Source organism: Panthera onca, chromosome E3 (genome assembly GCF_046562875.1).
Source record: "Panthera onca isolate mPanOnc1 chromosome E3, mPanOnc1 haplotype 2, whole genome shotgun sequence".
In the NCBI taxonomy this organism is placed as follows: domain Eukaryota; kingdom Metazoa; phylum Chordata; class Mammalia; order Carnivora; family Felidae; genus Panthera; species Panthera onca.
The window spans coordinates 31,383,252-31,403,844 of NC_138354.1; the positions used below are offsets into that span (position 1 = coordinate 31,383,252).

The 20,593-nt window shown below is 46.6% G+C and overlaps 1 protein-coding gene across 10 annotated transcripts in view; it reads left to right on the forward strand.

Moving 5' to 3' along the window:
* Positions 1 to 20,593, forward strand: part of CPPED1 (calcineurin like phosphoesterase domain containing 1) — a 101,825-nt gene that overhangs the window by 57,165 nt on the left and 24,067 nt on the right. For 4 of the 10 annotated variants that reach the window (XM_081791728.1, XM_060648533.3, XM_060648536.2 and 1 more), the window contains exons 3-4: positions 11,217 to 11,639; positions 16,279 to 16,406. The exons of 1 other annotated variant lie outside the window; for it this stretch is intronic. In XM_081791728.1, coding sequence (XP_081647854.1) covers positions 11,217 to 11,639; positions 16,279 to 16,406 — 551 coding nt within the window. Of the gene's footprint in view, positions 1 to 11,216; positions 11,640 to 16,278; positions 16,407 to 17,992; positions 18,101 to 20,593 lie in introns of those variants that run through there. 5 more of the 10 variants (XR_013552776.2, XM_081791729.1, XM_060648535.3 and 2 more) reach the window with 2 other exon arrangements.

The window sequence follows — 20,593 nt, forward strand, 5'->3', positions numbered from 1 at the left end:
AAACCTCTAATCAGATGCATTTAGTGTACTCGTTAGTTCACATAATACATTTTTCTTCTATATTATATTAAATTCCCTTGTAAGTATTGTTACCTATGGGCATAAATAATAGTTAGGTTCTTATGCTAACTGGTAAGAGCATTTTTGAAAAGAAGGAAAGACAAAATCTGGCAACACTGACAGAAATCTCAAATACGTTGCTGGGAAGGTAAACATTGCAGCTGGGGAGAGAAGCGTGGTTGTAGGTCTCATGTGCTTCCGTGAGGACACGCATCAGTGTTGTGGAATAACTAGGTTATTGTGAGGTAACCTGAGATCGAATCACCAGTTGCAGTGTTATTTCTGTGGCAAATCCTAGTTGCTTTCCAAGCAGCCGGTTTATGAACAAACTTTTGCACACAATACATTTGTGAAATGAAAACTGTTCTAAGAGGTTTACAGATTTTTATAATTTTAGAGTCTTTGCCCTTTAAAAACAAAAAAAAATACTGCCGGCTGCTCCACGGGGGATAATTTACCAAACACCAAATGTTTGCAAGTTAATACAACTGTATTTTAATGTTTTTAAGTACAGAATTATGGGGAATTCAGAAAGTATAGAGCCTCATCTTTATTGAGGAGATGACATTACTCCGCCCAAATGGAAGGCTTAAATAAAAATGGCTTTGACATCCAGAATCTCCTCTACAATTCCAGCGATTTCCCCGATGTCTTTGGCAGATTAGACAATTTGGTCCAAGAATTTGCTGCTGTGTGCTTCTTGTTACCACTGGCTGGAACGCCTGTCTGCTTGACTGGCCTGGATACATGTCAATAAGTCTGGAGCGTCCCTCTATTTGACACACTTTTGGATGTACTGACTCTACCTCGTGAACCCAGGAGTCAAGTTGTTTATTGTCAAAAGGCTGTGAGGGTTGTGTGCTCTTTGTCGTCACTTGGTCAGTGGTTCGTTGATGGTCCTTTGAAGACGGTCCCCAGCGTCGAGTGCGAGTGTTCTCCCTGACCCAGCACCATCAGAAGCCTTGTGTGTGCATCCCTGAAGAAGGGACCGCGTCTGTCTCCTTCACACTGCCCCGGGCGCCTAGCCCTGTACATGTTGCGTCACTGCTCTTGACTTTGTTTTCCGTTCACTGAACATAGACATAGCAGATTTTGATTGCTGCTTTATACCTGGATGAATTAAGGCAGCACACAGTTAAGCAAGCAGTGGTGCCATGGTGACGGGATGGTGGCCGTGTTGAAATAATACGTCGGAAGTGCTGACCTTGGTGCCCTGGCATATAGAAACTCACTAATGATAGCAAGGGGGCACACTCATCACTGCTTGTTGCCAAAAAAGAGCACAGCTGGTTTGTCACAGAGTGAGGTTTAGAACGCCCGTCGCCCCACTCCCCGAATCCGACGAACCCCCCGGAGACGAGCCAGTTCCCAGGCCAGCCCTCTGTGGCTGAGTCCCCGGCTCCATGCAGCTCGGCTGTGGGTCCCCATTCCCTCCCCACTGTGACTACAGTAAGTCCTGGTTCGCTCATCTCTAAATCATGGGAATAGAACAATGGATTGATGCTATGTGAACCCAAAATAGCATGGTACCAAAAAAAAAAAAAAAAAAAAAGGAAAGAAAGAAAGAAAAGCCTCTTTATGCTTTACCTTTGAAGTAATACAGCTCCCTTCAAATTAAACGTTTGTCAAGAATCATGTCATTTCAGAGCTGGTGAAGCGGGTGGTGAGTAAAATGCAAAACTTTTCATGCTCTTGCAAAGTGTCAGGGGCACTTGAGCTGGTAAGCAAATAACACCATCCTGTTTCAGGAGTAGTTTTGAAACAGGCAAGTTTTGTATTGGGCAGGGATTTCAGCAGGTGCCTCTTGCGTAGGATGCCACATCCATCCGGTGCACCATCGCAAGGGTGATGTGAGGGTCAGGTGGGATGAGGAGTACGAAGACGAGGCCAAGCCTCTGAAACTTTGAGTAGTTTGCAATTCCGTGAAGTGAGCAATTTGACGGGCTGGTGACCCGGCTGGGAAAGCTCGTGGCCTGGCTGTGAGAAGAGATTGCAAAGAGGCACCCATGGGCCATCGCAGGCCTCCGAGAGGTAAGCTACAACCAGAGCAGAAGAAACATGGTCTTGCCTTTTCTATGATGCAGGAACGATAGGTAAAGAGGGATTTAAGAAGAGGGCAGCGGGTCAGCTCTCCTGGGAAGGGCCTGTGTACTGTATGCAGTTACTGGGGGTTAGGATTTTCATATAAGAATTTGAGAGGAAGCATTTTAGCCTGTAATAGGCACATGCTGCTACCCAGTGCAGCTTCACAGAGTCCGCTGCAAGCTGTGCCTTTACTTACCTCAAGTTTGCTACAGCTCCGTTAGGGAGAGAGACTTTAGGGATAGAGGAATGGTGCATGTGCGTGCGTGAGTGTGTGCGTGTGTGCATGTGTGCGTGTGTGTGTGTGTGTGTGTGTGTGTGTGTGTGTGTAGAAGTTGGATTGCAGCTGGATGGAGAAGTTGCTGAACCTTCTTTCCTTCTCAGAAAGCCTGGACTGAAGAGGAAGGGTTCTGAGGTTGCTCAGCCAAGAACCCACCACTGGGATTAGGGAGAGGAGGGAGGAAGGGGGGGTGTTCTGTGCATATCCCACTGTCTTGTTAATTTCTGCATTCAGCCGATCCCAAATTAGACCAAATTCACATATATCTCCCAAGTGTCTTCACCAAGAAAATGCTACTGGAGACTGCTGCTCACTGCACTGCCCAGCCTTGGTGCCATGTGAAATACTAGGCAGATTCAAGCCCCTGAGAGCTGGGGCAGGCCAACAAGACTGTGCAGGTGTGAAGGGATCTGACTGCATACAGCAGCCATTTTCCAGATAGGTAATTCTTGCCCATCACAGACTAGTTCATCTGCCTCCCTTACACTGGCCTAGGCTGGGGAAATCATTTGGTTTGTAAGTAACTGCTCGGAGTGTGCTTATTCGAGCGCCATATTGATTTTGTTCTTTTCGCCGCCGCTGGTATTGAACTGGAAGTCCACTCTGGATCCTGCCGAATGAATAGCCCATTTCATCATCGTACTGTTTCTGTGCTTGCTAAAGTTGTCCTGCTATTTAATTTAAATTTTCCTGACAGTGGTTGAGTACATTAGCATCAGCTCTCGTTTGAGTTCTTGTGCCTACAGGGACCAGGGAATAGAGAAGTCTCGTTTTCTTTAAGCAGCACCCTTTCGTGTCAATTTGCTACAGAGAAAAACATTGGTTTGCTTGTTGAAAAAAAAAAAGAAAGTCGCCTTACTAAAACAGTAAATAGATTCATAACACCGTTGAAATCTATTCGCAGCATTTGTTATTTAGACAGCCTCCACAGAGGAGAGGAAACGTTTTGAAGGTCTCAGAGGTGGATGGTTTTCATCAGTAGTTTTCTGGTGGATTTTTCCCATCACTGCGTTTGCTGGCCAGGTTTGGGATGGTTGAAGGGGAATAGAAACACACAGGTTGGCTGTTCATTTCTTGTTCTGTTCTTTTCTGTAGCCAGGTTATCCTCTCTGGGGCTTTGAGGCAACTTCTGTTCTCCTTTCTCCCCAGAGGAGAAGACAAAATATGTTTATCGTGGTGTTTTGTGGTGAGCAGGTAAGCACTCAAGGTTTGTGGTGTCGACCTGCACTTCTGGTAGAGATGTGCTCTCAGTAGAGCACAGTGTTATTTTCCCTTCAGAAGGTGGAGCCCTCATCCACTGTTGAATTTTAGAAGTTCTGTCTATGTTCCGGATATTAATGTCTTATATGATACATGATTGGCAAATATTTTCTCCTGCTTTATGACGCACAGGAGTTTTAAAAATTGTCATGAAGTCCATTTTTTTTTCCTTTTGTTGCCTGTATCCATATTAGTACTTCAAGTTTTATGTTGAAAAAGAGCATTTGATTTTTACCTTGAATCTTTTTCCTCCCCAGTCTTTTTCCTATCAGTAAATGATATGACCTCCTAGTTGCTGAAATGCCAGGAATTATTTTTAAGTCCTTCTTCTCCTTCTTGTAACTCATACAACAAGGACTTCCATTGTTTCTACCCGCTAAATACCTTTCAAATATTTCTATTTATACCTCTCATTCTTCATTGCTAGTATATATGTAATTAATTTTTGTATACTGACCTTGATTCCAATAACCAAGCTAATCCCCCCCCCCCCTTATTAATCTAGAAACCTTTTTTTAACAATAGATTCTTTGGAGTTTTCTACAGAGACAGTCATGTCTTCTGAAAATAGGCAGTTTTATTTTCTCTTTTCCAGTCTGTTGGGAAAGAGAAAATATTTCTTTTTTCTGGTTTTACTGCCCTGGCTAGAACTTTCAGCATGATGTTGTATAGAAATGGCAAGACCAGACACCTTTGCTGTGTTCTCAGTCAGAGGGGGAGAGTGTTCAGTCTTTTACCTTTAAGCATGGCATTAGCTACAGGTTTTTTGTAGCTGTGCTTTATCTAGTTAAGGACATTTACTTCTCTTCCAAGTCTGCCAAGAGATTTTATCAGACAGTGTATTTTAAGGCTATTTGCAAAGAAAGAAGATAATGATCTCTGCCTTGATGAGTAATGACAGTAAAAGTTACACATTCCATGGTGCCACATCATATCAAAAATTCAAAGTTAATGGGGCCCCTGGGTGGTTCAGTTGGTGCGTGTCCCACTCTTGATTTTGGCTCAGGTCATGATCTCATGGTTTATGGGTTCGAGCCCCCCGTCAGGCTCCACACTGACAGTGCCGAGGCTGCTTGGGATTCTCTTTGTCTCTCTCTCAAAATAAATAAGTAAACTTGAAAAAATTCAAAGGTAATGAATGACATAAATACTTTATAATTATCTTTATAATGTTTTCTACCTCCTGGTTTTATTTTAACGACTTGCATTTAAAAATTTTTTTAAAAATGTATTTTAAGCACATCACAGGTTTCCACGCTGCCCTCGTCAGTCCCATCCAGAGTTCTCAGTTAGCAGGTGTGTGCTGACATCGGGGTCCCTGTTCACTCGGTACCCCCTTTTCAGCAGGTGCCCCCCATCCGCCGTGGAGACTTGTCTGGAACAGTCCTCCTCCTGTCTTCTTTTTGTTTTTTCTTCAAGTATAATCGACATCGTGTTATATCAGTGTCAAGTGTATAATATAATGATTCAAAAATTCCGTGCGTTCCTTGGTGCTCATCGCGGTACCTGTGCTTTCAGTCCCTTCGTCTCCTTCACCCGGCCCTGCAGCCCCCTCCCCCCAACAACCATCGGTTCTTTATATTTAAGGATCTTGGTTTTGGTTTGTTTCTTTTTCCTTTGTTTGTTCACTTGTTTTCCTAAATCCCACAAATGGGTGAAATCATACGGTATTTGTCTTTCTCTGACTTATTTCACTGAGCGTAATACTCTCCAGCTCCATCCACCTTGTTGCAAATGGCAAGATCTCGTTGTTTTTTATGGTTAATATTCCGTTTTTATATACATACCACATCTTCTTTGTCCATTTGTCAGTTGATACCTATGGTTGCTTTCATATCTTGGTTATTTAAATAATTCTCCGGTATATCTTTTTGAATTAGTGTTTCTGTTTGCTTTGAATAAAAACCCAGTAGCACAATGACTGGATCAGGTGGTATTTCTATTTTTAAGAACCTCTATTTTTTGAAGAACCTCCATACTGTTTTCCACAATGGCTACACCAGTTTGCATTCCCACCAGTGCCGTAAGGGGATTCCTTTTTCTCCACATCCTTGCCAATACTTGTTATTTCTTATCTTTTGATTTTAGCCTTTCTGACAAGTGTAAAGTGGTAGCTTCATTGTGGTTGGTTTGTATTTCTGTGATGATGAGTACTCTTGAGCATCTTTTCCTGTGTTGGCCATCTGTATGTCTTCTTTGGAAGAGTGTCTGTTCAGGTCCTCTCCTCATTTTGAATTGGATTATCTGGGTTTTTTGGTGTTGTATAATTTGGACATTAACCCCCTTATCAGATACATCATTTGCAGCTATTTTCTCCCATTCAGTAGGTTGCCTTTTTGTTTTATTGATGGTTTCCTTCACTGTGCAAAAGTTTTTTTTTTATTTTCATGTGGTCCCAATAGTTTAATTTTGCTTTCTGTGTCCCTTGCCTCAGAAGACATATCTAGAAAAATGTTTCTATGGCCAATGAATGTCAAAGGAATTACTACCTTTGCTCTCTTCCAGGATTTTTCTGGTTTCAGGTCTTACATTTAGTTCTTTAATCCGTTTGAGGTTTATTTTTGTATTTGGTGTAAGTGGTCCAGTTTCATTCTTTTGCACGTAGCTGTCCAGTTTTCCCAACACCTGGTGTAGAAGAGACTGTCTTTTTCCCACTGGATATTCTTTGCTCCTTTGTCATAGATTAATTGACCATATAAGTGTGGGCTTATTTCTAGGCTTTCTATTCTGTTCCATTAATCTATATGTCCGTTTTTGTGCCAGTTCCATACTGTGTTGATTACTGCAGCTTTGTAATATAACTTCACTTTGGGGTTGTGATACCTTCAGTTTTGTTGTTATTTCTCAAGATTGCTTTGGCTCTTCAGGGTCTTTGGTGGTTCTATAGAAATTTTAGGATTATTTGTTCTAGTTCTGTGATGCTCACACAACCAAATGGAAAGATACTCCATTCCCATGGTTTGGAATAATAAATATGGTTAAAGCGTCCATACTACTCAGAGCAATCTGCAGATTTGATGCAGTCCCCAACAAAATAGCAACGTTTTTCACAGAACTAGAACAAATAATCCTAACATTTTTTTAATTCTACTTTTGAGAGAAAGAGAGAGAGCGGTGTGCATGGCGGAGGGGCAGAGAGAGGGAGACACAGAATGTGAAGCAGGCTCCAGGCTCTGAGCTGTCAGCACAGAGCCCGATGCAGGACTCAAACTCACGGACCGCGAGATCATGACCTGAGTTGAAGTCAGCCACTTAACCGACTGAGCCACCCAGGTGCCCAAATAATCCTAAAATTTTAATGGAGATTTCCTTCTTTCTTCTCCGTCATTTCTTGTGATTTTTCTTCCTTCTCCAAAGTCTCTTCTTCCCTTTCCCTGCGTCCCTTTCTATCCTTCCTGTGAAGTGCACAGCCCTGCTTGATCCGTAAGAAACTCATGGAAACTCGGTGTCCTTGGCCAGAGTAACATTTTTTCTGTTCCTGATGCTCGTGAGGTTTGGCTTTGGGCTTTGCTATTAATAATATGACTTCTTAGGAAGTACTACCTACTTTTAAGATATACTAGCAGCTATGTTAATAATACTAAGGGGTTATTGATGTCCTGACCCTAAAGACATTCTGGTACACACAGAAGAAAGCATGTTGAAAATAATGCAAATGTTTTCCTTAAGCTTGTTGGCTTTTTGTAATCGAGAAGTTACTTCATCGCTTCTAAATTCTTACCTAAAAATTCTTTCTATCCCTGGGGAATGTTTTCTTTCCTTCAGAAATGATTTATTGATTGCTGTGTGCACACTTTGAGTCACCAGTCAAAAATGGAGAATTCAGTACATTCGGGTGTTGGGGTAGAGGGAAGACAGCCAGTGCTTTTGCATCCCAGTTTGTACAAACTCTGAAAATCGTGGTCTTGGTACGAATCCTTACGCTTGCCCTCTGAGGTGTGGAGGTCACCATCTTCATTTCATACACGATGAGACCAAGGCTCAGAGGAACCAAGTGACTCACCTAAGGCCACATGGCTTGTGAAAGGCAAGAGTCAAGGACCAAACCGAGGTGCCCTAGACCCCACCTTCATACTGTGCCTCCACGTGAGGAGTATAGAAGGTTCTGGAAAAGGTTCATGAGAGAGGCTCATATTTGACTGAAGGGATCCAGGGAAGATGGGTTTCTTGTTTTTTGGGTTTTTTTTAACAGTTTATTGGGGGTATTTGTGGTTTCCTCTAAAGCAGGATCCCTCCGAAGTTTGGAAACAAACATCCTATTACTGTGTCTAATTCACAGCTCTTCACTATAGATGGCTTGTAGGCAGGGTCTCCTTTCCCCGTTTTGACTAAGCCTTTCTTTTAGGTGCTTTTTTGTGTATGGTCATTAGCTGATCAAACGTCATTTGTGTCAGTATGTGAAGGGTCGTGATGAAATGCCTTTTGAAAATCACGAATGGGAGACACTCTGCATCCCAGTGCATTATAAAGTCCTTGTCCTACGGATCAGGACGGCTGAGAGAAGTCACCCTGGAAGCTAGGATCTTAGTTCGTGACCAAGATACTGTAATCAGAGGCAGCACTCAGCTGGAGCCCCAAGTTCAAATCCTGACTCCCCCACTGGTTGTCAAACCAAATTAATGTGAGTACAGCCCTTAAAACAGTGCCTGATGCATACAGTAAGTGCCAGATAAGTATCCCCAAGTCTGCATGAATGGAAAGAAGAGAACATTCGTGGTGGCTTTGGGGTTTTTAGGAAACCGGTTAAGGAAAGATTGGCGCTGGTTTATGGAGTTCCTTTGAAATGGTTTATCACGTTCAAGATCATAAAGGAGTCATCCTCCCTGTTTGTTGAGGTAGGAAAAGAACTGAACAATGGGGTCTTAGAGGGGGTTATGTATAGTCAACACAGATGTCCGCAGTCCAGGTTTAGCCAAACAAGCAATGTCAGTCCCTTTAAACCAGGAGCCCCAGGGCCAGTCCAGAAGAGCGAGGAGGCAGACACTGGTTGTAAGCTAATGCCCAGCACCACCAAGGGAGGGCCTTCCTGGTCCCTGTTGCCAGGCAGGACCTGCTTCTCCCCTGAAGAACTCCTCCTGTGGCAGTCAGCCAGCTCACCTCTTCCCCAAACCAATTCCCCTCATCCCAGAAATTGGGACTGCTTCAAAATGCAGGTGCTTGACTGGGATGCAGCTGACAAAATATAGCTCCTGGATCTTCTTTAAACCTTAGGATCCTGGAACTAAAATCACCTTTAAAAAAAACAAAAAAACAAAAAAACACTTTTCTTTCTTTAAATAAAAATGGAAACTAGTATATGTAAGCTTGGAAAAAGGAAGGAAGGAAGGAAGGAAGGAAGGAAGGAAGGAACTTTTAAAATGTAGTATAAAGGATTTTAAACTGAATGTGGAAGTCTCCCTCCCTCCCTACTTGTTTCCCAGATTTAACCAGAGTTAATAGTTTTCTTTACGTCTTTGGAGAAGTTTCGTCCACCATATGTGAATATGTGTTAGCCTTTTAAAAATTGACATGTGACTTTTTCCTCCATGTGTTTACTTAATATATTAATGATCTTTCTGTTGCGTCAGTGTAGATCTGCCTCTTTATTTACTTTTTATTTATTTTATTAGAATGAATTATAAAGCTATTTCAGTGAGATAGGGAAATTCTGAACTCTTACCCATCCCAACAACATCGCTAAAATTAAATGCACACCAAACTTGGCATAGTCACAAGGAGAAACGGAACAGGTGACAGTTACAGTGCAGACTTAACCAAGTCTCTGAAAGTGACACGGATCAGCAGGCCAAAAGCAAGGAGTCATGAATGGCACCGGAGATTCGAATCACACCTTGACCAGGTTTCGTGGCAATGCACGGAGCCCCATATTCCACAGTTAGAGAGTGCACATTCTTTCCAAGCTCACACGGGAGACTGAGAAAAACTGGCATCTAGTCGGCTGTAAAGGAAATCTTGGTACTGCTAATTTCTTGTAGTTGGAACTTCTGAAACGGTTTTCTCTCTTGCCTCTATTTCTCTCCCGAGTCTGTTTCTTCCCATTCCTGCGTCACGCCTGCCTATTTTATGGCCCTCTAGCCTGAATTCCTCTCTGCATTTGGTCCTCCTTCTTAGCTGCAGTCACTTTGTCGAGATCTTTTTGCCTGCTTTTAAATTCATCACGGACACAGAATGTCGGGTATAGTTTTTGTCTGCTCATGGCAAGGTTTTTCAGGTGCATTTTCGCCATCCCTGGGGAAGCTGGCCGCTGTTTTCTCTCATTGTTTTCCTTACGCATAGTATTGAGTGTGTTCCTCAGGACGAACGTGGTACAGGAATTCTGTCGTTCACCCACTTTGCCTTCCTCAGTAACGCTTCACAACATGTGATACGGATGGTGTGCGCCTATCATCTGCTGGATCGCTTGTCTGACTCCCCTGTTGGGAGGGAAAGATTCGTGTCTCTTTGGCTCACGGCCTGCCCCGGTAACGAAATCGGTGCCTTACACATAGTACTCAATAAATATTTGTTGAATGAATTAGCACAGAGGGGCTCAGGAAACCAAACCTATCAAAACCAACCAAAACCAGATCCAGAATGGCATTGGTCATTTCAAATCCTGTTCATTAAAGTATTAATACATTATGGCAGGAAGTGGGAAAACCAGGAATGTGGAGGAGGGTTCCCACTTACTTGACAACTCTCTGTCCAAATCATCATCTCCATACTGAATCCTGTGTGTCTGGGGTAGGACGGAGTGAGACACAATATTTAAGACATCGAGGGGTGCCCAGGTGGCTCAGTTGGCTAAACGTTCAACTTCGGCCCAGGTCCTATCTCACAGTTTGTGAGTTCAAGCCCCACATCCAGCTCTGTACTGACAGCTCACAGTCTGGAGCCTGCTTCGGATTCTGTGTCTTCCTTTTCTCTCTGCCCTGCCCCTGCACGCACTCTGTCTCTCTCTCAAAAATAAACGAACGTCAAAAAATTTTTAAAAAGACATTGAGCCCGTGCCCTTTTTCACACTACTAGTAGGATATAAAGTACCTCTTCCCCTGTATGGGGCATGGGGGAGCGGGGTTTGGCCAAATGCACAGGCCAGTTGATTTGTAAGAATTTTTCCGGTACAAGTGCTCACACAGTCTGCAAGGCCATGCGTACGGTAAGAATAACTAAGTAGCAGTTGGTTTGGGACTAGCTTTCAAAGCGTGCACACACGATAGGGGCACACGTGATGATCCATTGAGAGAGGACAGAAAAGCCACAACTGTTTTTCATCTGAATAAAAGAAATTAAGCCTCACTAATATTTAATATTAGAATAACTCTGTATCATCTCCCAGTCAGCAACATTGGGGCAGACGGCCACTTAGACTCTGAATTTCCACAGCGCCCTGAGGGAAGCGGGCCAGAGGTCCCGCCTCACTTGTTGATTTGCTTCTAACATACCATTTGCAGTTTCACGCACCTGGTTGCGTGTATTTCTAGATCGTACTCTCTTGTGTCGGTAAATGCATGAACCGCCACGGCCGTTTCAGACGTGACCCTCACTCTTGCAGGGACGCCCTGGCGGAAGGAGCAGACCGCGGACTTGCAGCGGGTGCTGGCCCGCGTGGACAGCGACATCCCGCTGGTGCTGGTCAGTGGCAACCACGACTTGGGCAACGCCCCCACGCCCGAGACCGTGGCAGAGTTCCAGCGGACCTGGGGGGACGACTACTTCAGCTTCTGGGTCGGGGGCGTCCTGTGCCTCGTGCTCAACTCCCAGTTCTGGTACGATGCCTCCCGGTGCCCCGCCTTGAAGCAGGCGCAGGACCAGTGGCTGGACCAGCAGCTGAGCATCGCGGGCCAGCGCGAGTGCCAGCACGCCATCGTCTTCCAGCACATCCCGCTCTTCCTCCAGAGCATCGACGAGGACGACGACTACTTCAACCTCACCAAGTCTGTGCGCAGGGAGGTGGCTGACAAGCTCGTCCGAGCAGGTAGCGCCCTGGACCCCGGGGGCTGGTGGGGAGGGCCATCTAGAGAGGAGGCTTCCAGATCCTTCTTCCGCCTCACCCCCACCCCTACCCCCCGCAGCCTGGCAAGGCAGAGAGAGGAGGGGGCTTTGGACAGAACTGGGTTCTGACCCCAGCTCCACCGCTCACTGGCCTTGTGGCCTTGGACGAGCCGCCTGGCCTTCCAGCCTCGGTGTCCTCATCTGTCAAGTGGGAGTAGCAGAAGGAGGTCTCTCACAGGGTGGGTGTGAGGATTAAAGGAGAAGGGGCCTGTAAAGCATTCCAGTAGCCCCTGGCCTACCAAGTAGTGAGGTTGTGGCAGCTGCTGGCAGCTGAGGTTGGGGGTCCCGCAGGTGTGGGGTTATTGGGGTTGGACGGGGTCTGAGTGTGGCTGTACCGACCCAGGGAGAAGGGATGATGCCAGCGTCATCTCTTCTCATACCTCTGTGAAGCACCAACTTGCCCAACGGCAGGTGATCTTCAAGAGCCAGGCTTTACCAGTGTTGGATGTAACCCCGGGGAGTCCTGGGACGTGGGTGTCCTGGAGCCTCATCACTTTTCCTAGAACAGGGACTAAACTCTCCCCCAGATCGAGGAGACAGAAATGTATTTAGTCAGATTTAACCTGCTGTAAATGTTTGGCGAATCACGTATTTAACACGTGCGTGTGCACGCACACACACGCACACACACACACCGTGAAGCCCTCGGACGGCGTACTGGTCCGCACACCTCCTTCTCTCCTCCCCGCAGCACCTGTAGTGTTTCTGTCCTGTGAAATGGGTCGTCCCAAGCCGATTCCCTGCATGACCAGTGACGGCAGGATTCCGGTTTTGACAACTGTTGTGTCTCTTGTTTTGGTTTTAATGCCTCCTTTCAGATCTTTCCAGAGTGTACTTCGTCAAATGCTTCTAAAATTTGAATACATCACTTGTTTGTTAGGAGATAGGGAGAGGGAGGTGGCGGCCTGACCCCATAGCAAACGTTCATTTAAAAAAACAAAATTTCTTATACTCTTCTTTTCATCTTCGAGCATTTAAATGTGTTCGCATTTACTTGTTAAATGTACAATAGGCCCTTCTGTATTTTTGAGACATTTTACAAAAGGCTTGCATAATTGGAGACATTATCCAACTGTTCCATGGAGATGAAGTTGGAAAACTTCTATTGAGGCCTTTGAAATTTCATGCCATGCTTGAGTTGGTGCAGAAAACCATTTTGATGACAAGGAAATGAAGTGTCAAGATGGCATCAGCACCACCGTGGAGACTATTTTGTAACAGAGAATAATGTCAGAGAGAACATTTAATGCCAGAGAGAAGTGATTCCTTTCATATCAAATGTTAAATGATGTAAATGCCATCCCCGTGGCCGCTCTTTGTTCCCTGTTCCTGTCAACCACGTTCTTGAGTGGCGTGTGCACGTGCGGCCCACTGGCACCCCTGATGTTGAGACCTGTAGGCATTTATAAAGAGAGAGCCCACGGCTCTAACCAGGCAGCCTCCGGGGAGGCCTCCTGCCCACCCACCAGGAGCCCCGGAAGGTGGCGGGGTACTTGGGATGCGCCAGCCACCTCCCCCTCGGGCCTGCGGCCCCGCGAGCTCTCAGCACACCCCCAGCTGGTCCGGGTCTTGGAGGTGGGCTCCACTTGCCCTGGCTCACAGAGGTGAGGGTCTACCACCAGAATACCCATCGATTGATGCAAAGCCCGGCTGAAACCCTCCCCTCCGCCCCGACGGCACAGTCTCTTCCCGTGGGCAGAACGACATGGGAAGCCACGTTCCAGTCAGGAGCTCGCTTGCTAAGTGTGAGACTGAGCAGAGGAACTAGTCTTACTCCAGCCTTAATGGCGTCAGGCTCTGGAACGCTGCCGGGTCCATCTCCGGTAGGGCCGCCCGGCCCAGAAGACTCCGGTATTTCCAGTGCCTTAACATCTCTCTAGACTGTCCACCTCTTGAGGCCACCATCTGGGCCATAGTGGCAGCTCTCCAGCCCCCCACCCTTCTGGCCCCCCTCAGCCCCAGGGCAAAGCCAGCTCCCCACTCTTCCCCATTGTCTCTGACTCTCCCGTTTCACTGGCCAGCTACTCCCCTTCAGCACCTTCTGCGTGAGGTGCCCCCAGCCCTGCCCTGGGTTCTTCCTCAGCTCTCCTTGATCCCAGCAGACTCGTTTGTGTTGACTTATCTCAGTCACCCGCTAGACTCGGCTCCTTGAGTGTGGGGGTGCTCTTGTGCTCATCTCTGCATTCAGGACGCCTGGCTCAGGTCAGTTCCTAGTCAGTGCCTCATCCGTGTTTGTAGAGTGAATGAAGGACTGACACAGCCGATTTATTTGGTTAGCACCCACTGTATGCTGGCCACAGAGACCAGGGTCGTGCTGTCACGGAGCTCCTGGGCATAGAGCTTTTCAAGGTGCGTTCCAAGGATCGAGCATACGTCCAAGCCTTTCGTTTCTGCGTGATGTCCTCCCTTGATGCTGGCTTTCCAGGTTCATAGAGCAGCCAATTTCTCTCTTCCCACCTGGCCCCCCACTGTTCACACCAGGTACCTTCACGTATGAGACGGAGTCCTGTTGGCCACTGGCATTAGGAACTTCACCTAAGCCTGCTTAACCAGGGAAAAGCAGAGACAGGTGTCCTTCCTGCTGTCACCTGTCAGTTTTAGTGGCTTACCAAGCCTGACCCTTTCCTTTATGGCCTTCCACACACACAGCAAACCAAGGGCAATGTCAAGAAGAGATCTATGCCGGATGTGGACCCAGCTCGGTGGCAGGCTGAGTGATCTGCTTAGGGTGAAAGCATGAGTAGGTTGTCTCTCCTAGGGAATGTGTGCACCCATGACTCATGATCCCAGAGATCGCTCAGCTCACAGCATTGTAATTCTTGGACTCCTTTGGGAAAGCCAGAGTTCAAGTGACATTTCATAAGATTCATTAACTTCAAGACCGTGATCAAATTGGGGGTGATGCTGCTGTTTAATGCTGCCTCCAGCTTTTCCCCCACAGCAATATTATTCCCTCGTGCTATTCCAGTCTCCTTTATCTCCCTGAGTTAAAATGCCGGTACTCAAAAATATGTCAAAGGCTCATCAGAATATCAGGGTAGCTTTTAATTATGATAATTGTGTTGTTATAAAATATCCTTTTAAAGAGCACATCCCTCCTCAAACCACCATGGAGGTAAAACCCAGCTTCCTTCCAGCAAGCTTAATGAATAATTCTGAATCATTGTGTGGGATGAATAAATGATTTAATAACGAACATCAACAATCATCTCTCATTGTTGCATTAATTTTTCAAACGGGATGAGGTAAATGAGGAGGAGGGGTGTTACTATACAATGGGCCACCGTGTGTGTTGGGATGCGTTCTATGAATCCAAGCCTGCGAGCCTCCCCGCTCAGGTTTCCCTAGAAACGGATGCATTCTGTTTCTCCTTTTGAAGCTCAGTGAAAAACCTTCTTTGTGTGGTACAAAAGCGTCATCAACAGCCAGCGCAAATAAACAGTTATCAGGGCAGGACAGACGCACAGATGGGGAGCTGCACCCGTTATTTTCGGTCTTCCTTTGTACTGCCTGAGGATAATCAATTTCATCACATCCACGGGATGTAGAAATTGGTTTTTCCCTTAATTCACCTGATACCTAGTTGAGTTGCAAAGACAGATAGTAGATAATGAAATCGTGGTTGAACGCAACCACTGTCTCTGTCCCTCATGCCTTTTTCAGCAAAAGGTTAATTTGTGACCTAGTTAATACGGATTCCAATTTAAGAACTCAATCTTAAAAAACAAAAGTCTGGCTCTTTTAACTGACCTCGTCTCCCTTGATGTCTCGATACCTTTTTTTTTTTTTTTCCATTCTCAACATAGAGATGAGAACTGTGTAGTAGGGAGCCCAGAGCGAATTTGGCAATTACGAAACATTCCAATAAGTTGATCTTTCCTGCAAAAGTTAATGAGTAATTTCACAGAAATAGTTTCATCTCCAGTATTTATTCCTTTAAAAAAAAAAACTGGAGAGAGAAAGAGATCTTAGCCCATAATTATCATTTGAAAATTTCAAAGTTTGAAAGAACAAAATGGTCGGGTTTCCAGGGTCCACTTTGTAGGAAAAATAAAACGTCTGATTCTACTCTGATGTCCTTCTGAGTTGTATTGAGATTATTTGTTTATGTCCTGATTCCTCCAAAAATGGAATCCCAGCTTTATTCACCTCTGTAAGCCCAGCCTCTGGCCAAAACTGTCATGTGGTTGCCCTGTCAATAAACAAATATTGGCTAAGTGGAATGGAATTAGATTTGATTCACATACTTATCAGCAGAATCATAGATAATGTCGATACTACCTGTGGATCAGTGTTGGCGAACTGAGCTTTGGATGGGAAATGTATCACGTAAAGCGGGGTCTTGGTGAACTTTTTCTGCCAAGGGGCACACAGTAAACACTTTGGGCTGTGGTCTCCGTGGCAACCGCAGAGCTCTGCCTTTGTAGCAGTAACAGACATACATCAGCAAATGAGCGTGGCCCTGTTCCAGCACAACTCTACTTACAAAAGCCAGGTGTGAGCCGGCGGGTCGTACTTTTCCCCGCCTTTGGCTCAGAGAAATCTTCCTGCCCTGCCCTCAGACCGTGTCCACACCGTGCGTGCGTCTAACTCCAGCATGCTTCTGGTGACCCCACCGCGGCAGCTGCCTGACCCGCTGAAGGGTCCGCCCAGAGCGAGCCTCAGGTTCCTCCATGGAGGACACACCCGGGTGAGGCATGCCCCGTTGGAGGTCCCTGTGGGAGGTGACCTGGGGGCACTTAAGTCCAGCACTTGGGTGTTTATTTTAACATGTGTTTGAAAAAATACATAAGTGGCTCTTCAAGGTAAAAATCGTCAGTAGTAGCACCATTACCATGCGGGTAGGGCCGAACTCGTGGAGGTGGTGTAGGGAGAGCAGGTGTGCACCAGCGGGAGCGATGGGGCCATATCACAGCACAGGGCGGCAGGCAAGCTTGGGTTTCAAACAGACCCGGATTCAGATCCTTTGGTGGCCCTCCCCAGCTGCATGGCCTCACATGAGCTGCCCGACATCTTTCTGCCTTAGTTTTCTCACTTGTCAAATGGGGGCTCTGGTCCCAGCCTCATAGGGTTGGTGTGAGCACCAGATTGAAGTGACGCGGGGACACAGTATGTGCTCCACGAAGGGCTGTGTGTCATGAGATGACCCTGGACCCCACCACGAGCCCACAGCCGGCAAATTTGCTTGACGCAGGGTCTGGCTTTATCCATAGGCGGTGCCTCTCGCCCTGGGATGCCGGCGGGAGGGGCAGGGTCTCCTCGAGAGGGCGTGTGCGAGAATCTCCCCTCGAGGAGAGGCACGTGCCAACCTGACTTTGTAAGTGGCGAAAGAAAGCAATTAGCAACTCTTCTTCTAATACAAACTACGGGAAGTGAAGCTAGACAGAAAGTTTCTTAGCTCCTGGGATGTGCGGGAAGATGGACCGTGTCTCAAGGACTGTGAGATTTTTCAGTGCGGATAAGGAATACTTGCTATGTTTGCTTTTATCAGAGGCAGGGAAGCCCTCAACTAGATGGAAAAATTCCTTTGGAATTTAGTGACAGAATTTGACTCCCCATTACTTTTTCTAAACCAGTTGATGCGTTGCTGAAGACACCTGTGAATACACGCTGTCATAGGCAGGTTTTTCTGAATCTAGCAAATGTGTCCACAAGACAATGGCAGCCATCTCACAGTGCCCTTTGTTTAAAATGCATTTTAAGGGGAGCCTGGGTGGCTCAATCGTTTGAGCGTCCAGCTTCGGCTCAGGTCATGGTTTCACGGTTCGTGAGTTTGAGCCCCTCGTCCGGCTCTGTGCTGGTAGCACAGAGCTCCTTTGGATTCTCTGTCTCCCTCCCTCCCTCCCTCCCTCTCTCTTTCTCTCTCAAAAATAAATAAACATTTACAAAATTAAAAAAAAAAATAAAATGTATTTTAAAAAAGGATCCTAGTGGTTGTTTTCTTAACCAACTCTCTGGGCACCTGGGTGTCTCAGTTGGTTTAAGTCATGATCTCACGGTTCATGAGTTTGAGCCCCACGTCCCTGCCGACGGTTCAGGGCCTGGAGCCTGCTTCAAATTCTGTCTGTCTCGCTCTTTGCCCCTCCCCCCACTGGTACTTTCTCTCTCTCTCAAAAATGAATGAACATTTTTTAAAAAGTTTCACCAACTCTCAAGTGAGAACGCATCACCTATCCTTTTTTCAGCGTCTGTAGAATCCAGAGTTTCTGGGGGCCTAGCAGCTTGAGGATATTTACCCTCTTTAAGTTATATTTGGTCTTGAATTCATTTTCCCAGGTTGGATCTGTTTTCTGTTTTGATCAGTTCACCCTAAACCATCATGCTTTAGTCACTGGATGTCTGCACGTTGTTCACGCTAAACCGAGATAAGAGCCCAACTGCCGAAGCTGCATCTGGTGCCACGGGATGGGTTTCATTTCTCACTGTGGAGGTATCCTTAACAGTTGGGCTAATTAAAGTTGAAATCAAGTCCTGACTGTAAATATTTATAAATTGAGAATCTGGCGTGTGTAACTGTGTGCTGCTGGTTTCCAGAGCTAAGTCAACATTTACTCATTCAACAAGTAGCAGGGGCCCGGGGCTAGGCACCGTGGAGGGTAATGAACATGACAGACCGCGGTTCCTTCTGCGGCATGGTGGGTCCCTCTCAAGCTAAAAATGATAAAATCCTATTGAAGAACCCCATCGTGGCCTTTCAGAAACGCACAAGTGCATGGGAAGCAGCAGCGACTGTTTTAAGTTTATGAAATCAAAACACTGTCTCTTCTCTTTTTAGGTCATTTTTTTTTTTTTTTTTAAATAGCAATGTCATTTTCACATGAGCAGTGGGATTCCTTTGTGAAACTGAAATATCCCTAGTTTAGCTAAACACTCTGACTTCCCATACTGGTTCTGGGAAGGTACTTTTTAGGTACTGGACTCACTTTCCTTTTAGAGGTATTTGCCCCCACCGTGGCCAACAATATAAGTGAACATTTAGAATACTGTTATTTAAAATAAGCTAGAGATTGCTTTGTTTTTGTTTTTGTGTTCTCATTTTACTTAACAAAAACATTGGCATGTTGATGATTGATTTAGAGGTGAAAGAATGGCACCCCTTTGGATAACAACGCGGAGGACCCTGTGACCTGTCCTTAGTACAGGTGGGCGAGCTGAGCACACACAGAGGCTGTCTGGCTTCTGAGTCATCTTTAAATTTAAATTACAGACACATGAGAAGGAGAGGCCCTTCTCTCTGGTGTTTGTCTTACACAGAGCACTACCCTGTGCCGCACTGGGAGCCTCGGAAAGGAGCTCCCTGCAGTAACGATGCCCAGGTGGGAGGGGGCATGTCCAGGGAAGGTGCAATGCTACCTTAGCCATGAACCTCCTGCTGGGTCACCCTGCCTGGGTGCGGCCTTGCGGCCTGTGCTTGTGTCTCTCTTGGGGGGGTGGAGTCTCGCTCCCTCCCAGATGCCAGTGAAGACACCTAGTAGAGCAGCTTTTCTGCTGAGAAAGGGAGAGGATGAACAAGCTTCCTGAGAGCCATGGGTCATGTTCCATCTTTTTTCTTTTTTTAACTTTATTTTATTTTTGAGAGAGAGCATGAGCAGGGGAAGGTCAGACAGACAGGGAGACACAAAATCAGAAGCAGGCTCCAGGCTCGGAGCTGTCAGCACAGAGCCCAGTGCGGGGCTTGAACCCACGAACGGTGAGATCGTGACCTGAGCCGAAGTCGGACGCTTAACCGACTGAGCCACCCAGGTGCCCTGGGTCACATTCAGTTTTACACTGATGGTATCGTCAGTGGCCATGCTCATTGTCACCACAGCCCGCACAACAGCCCCGCAAGGTGTCCGTGTTCTGTCTCTGCCACTGACGGGCAGACTTGAGTCCAGGAGGTGGAATCACCTGTCCCGGTCACAGAGCTGTGAAGCAGGTAGTACTATGTCAGGTTTTTGTGGGCATCACATAAGCTAATCCAGTTCCCTGACACAGTGTCTGGCTCCCGGCGGGTGCTCAGTCACAAAAGTGCCATTGGGGTTATCCGTCTTACTGCCGTTAACATCATTACCCTGAGGATACTGTGAGTGACTTCACGTTCGGTAAAGAGAAGCGTAGGGAATGTATCTTCTCCTTTCCACAAGGTCACACCCCTGCCCACTGCTGGCTTGCTGGAGTATTGCCAGAGTCAGGACCCCAGACTTCCTAACCATGTTAGGCACCGTGCTATTCCTCTGCCCACCACACTGGAGTCCCATGTCCCCGCGACAGCCCCTGATGTGCCACCAGTGGGTGCTAGAAACCACAGGGTAACCAACCTCCTCAGTACTAGTTTTATTTCATAAGCCATTTACAGCACAATTAACATTACATTCGTGTCATAGTAATTACCACTCACTAAATATTACAGCACAGTTCTATGAGTGCGTGTCAACAGTACAGGTCCCGCTGCTCTGATTTTATAGACAAGAAAAGAGAGAGACACAGCTGGGAAGTGGCCGAGCTGGGCACCTGCCCCAGCGCTCTGACCTCTTAGCCATGCTGCTGTCGGCGTAATGAGCAGAGTGCGCATCGGGCACAGGTGTTGACGGCAGGAAAGCAAGGCGCCAGGCCAGCTTGTGCTGGGGCCTGCCCACCTGCTCACCCGCACTTCCACTCTGCACCTGCCCTTCTGCGGGGGCTAACCCAGGAAGGAGCTGGTCCGCCTCAACAGGGAGGCTTGGAGCCGCACCGTCTGAGGGGTCCATGGAGCGAGGTTCCGGGGAGTCCATCCGGGTGTGAGATGCCCCTCTGGCCTCGGCAACCAGCGGTCGTTCTTCCAGAGTGAGCTTCTCAGCTCATCCTTTGACCTTGAGCATGTGAATTATGCCTTCTGCAGACAAAACAGGGAGGGGT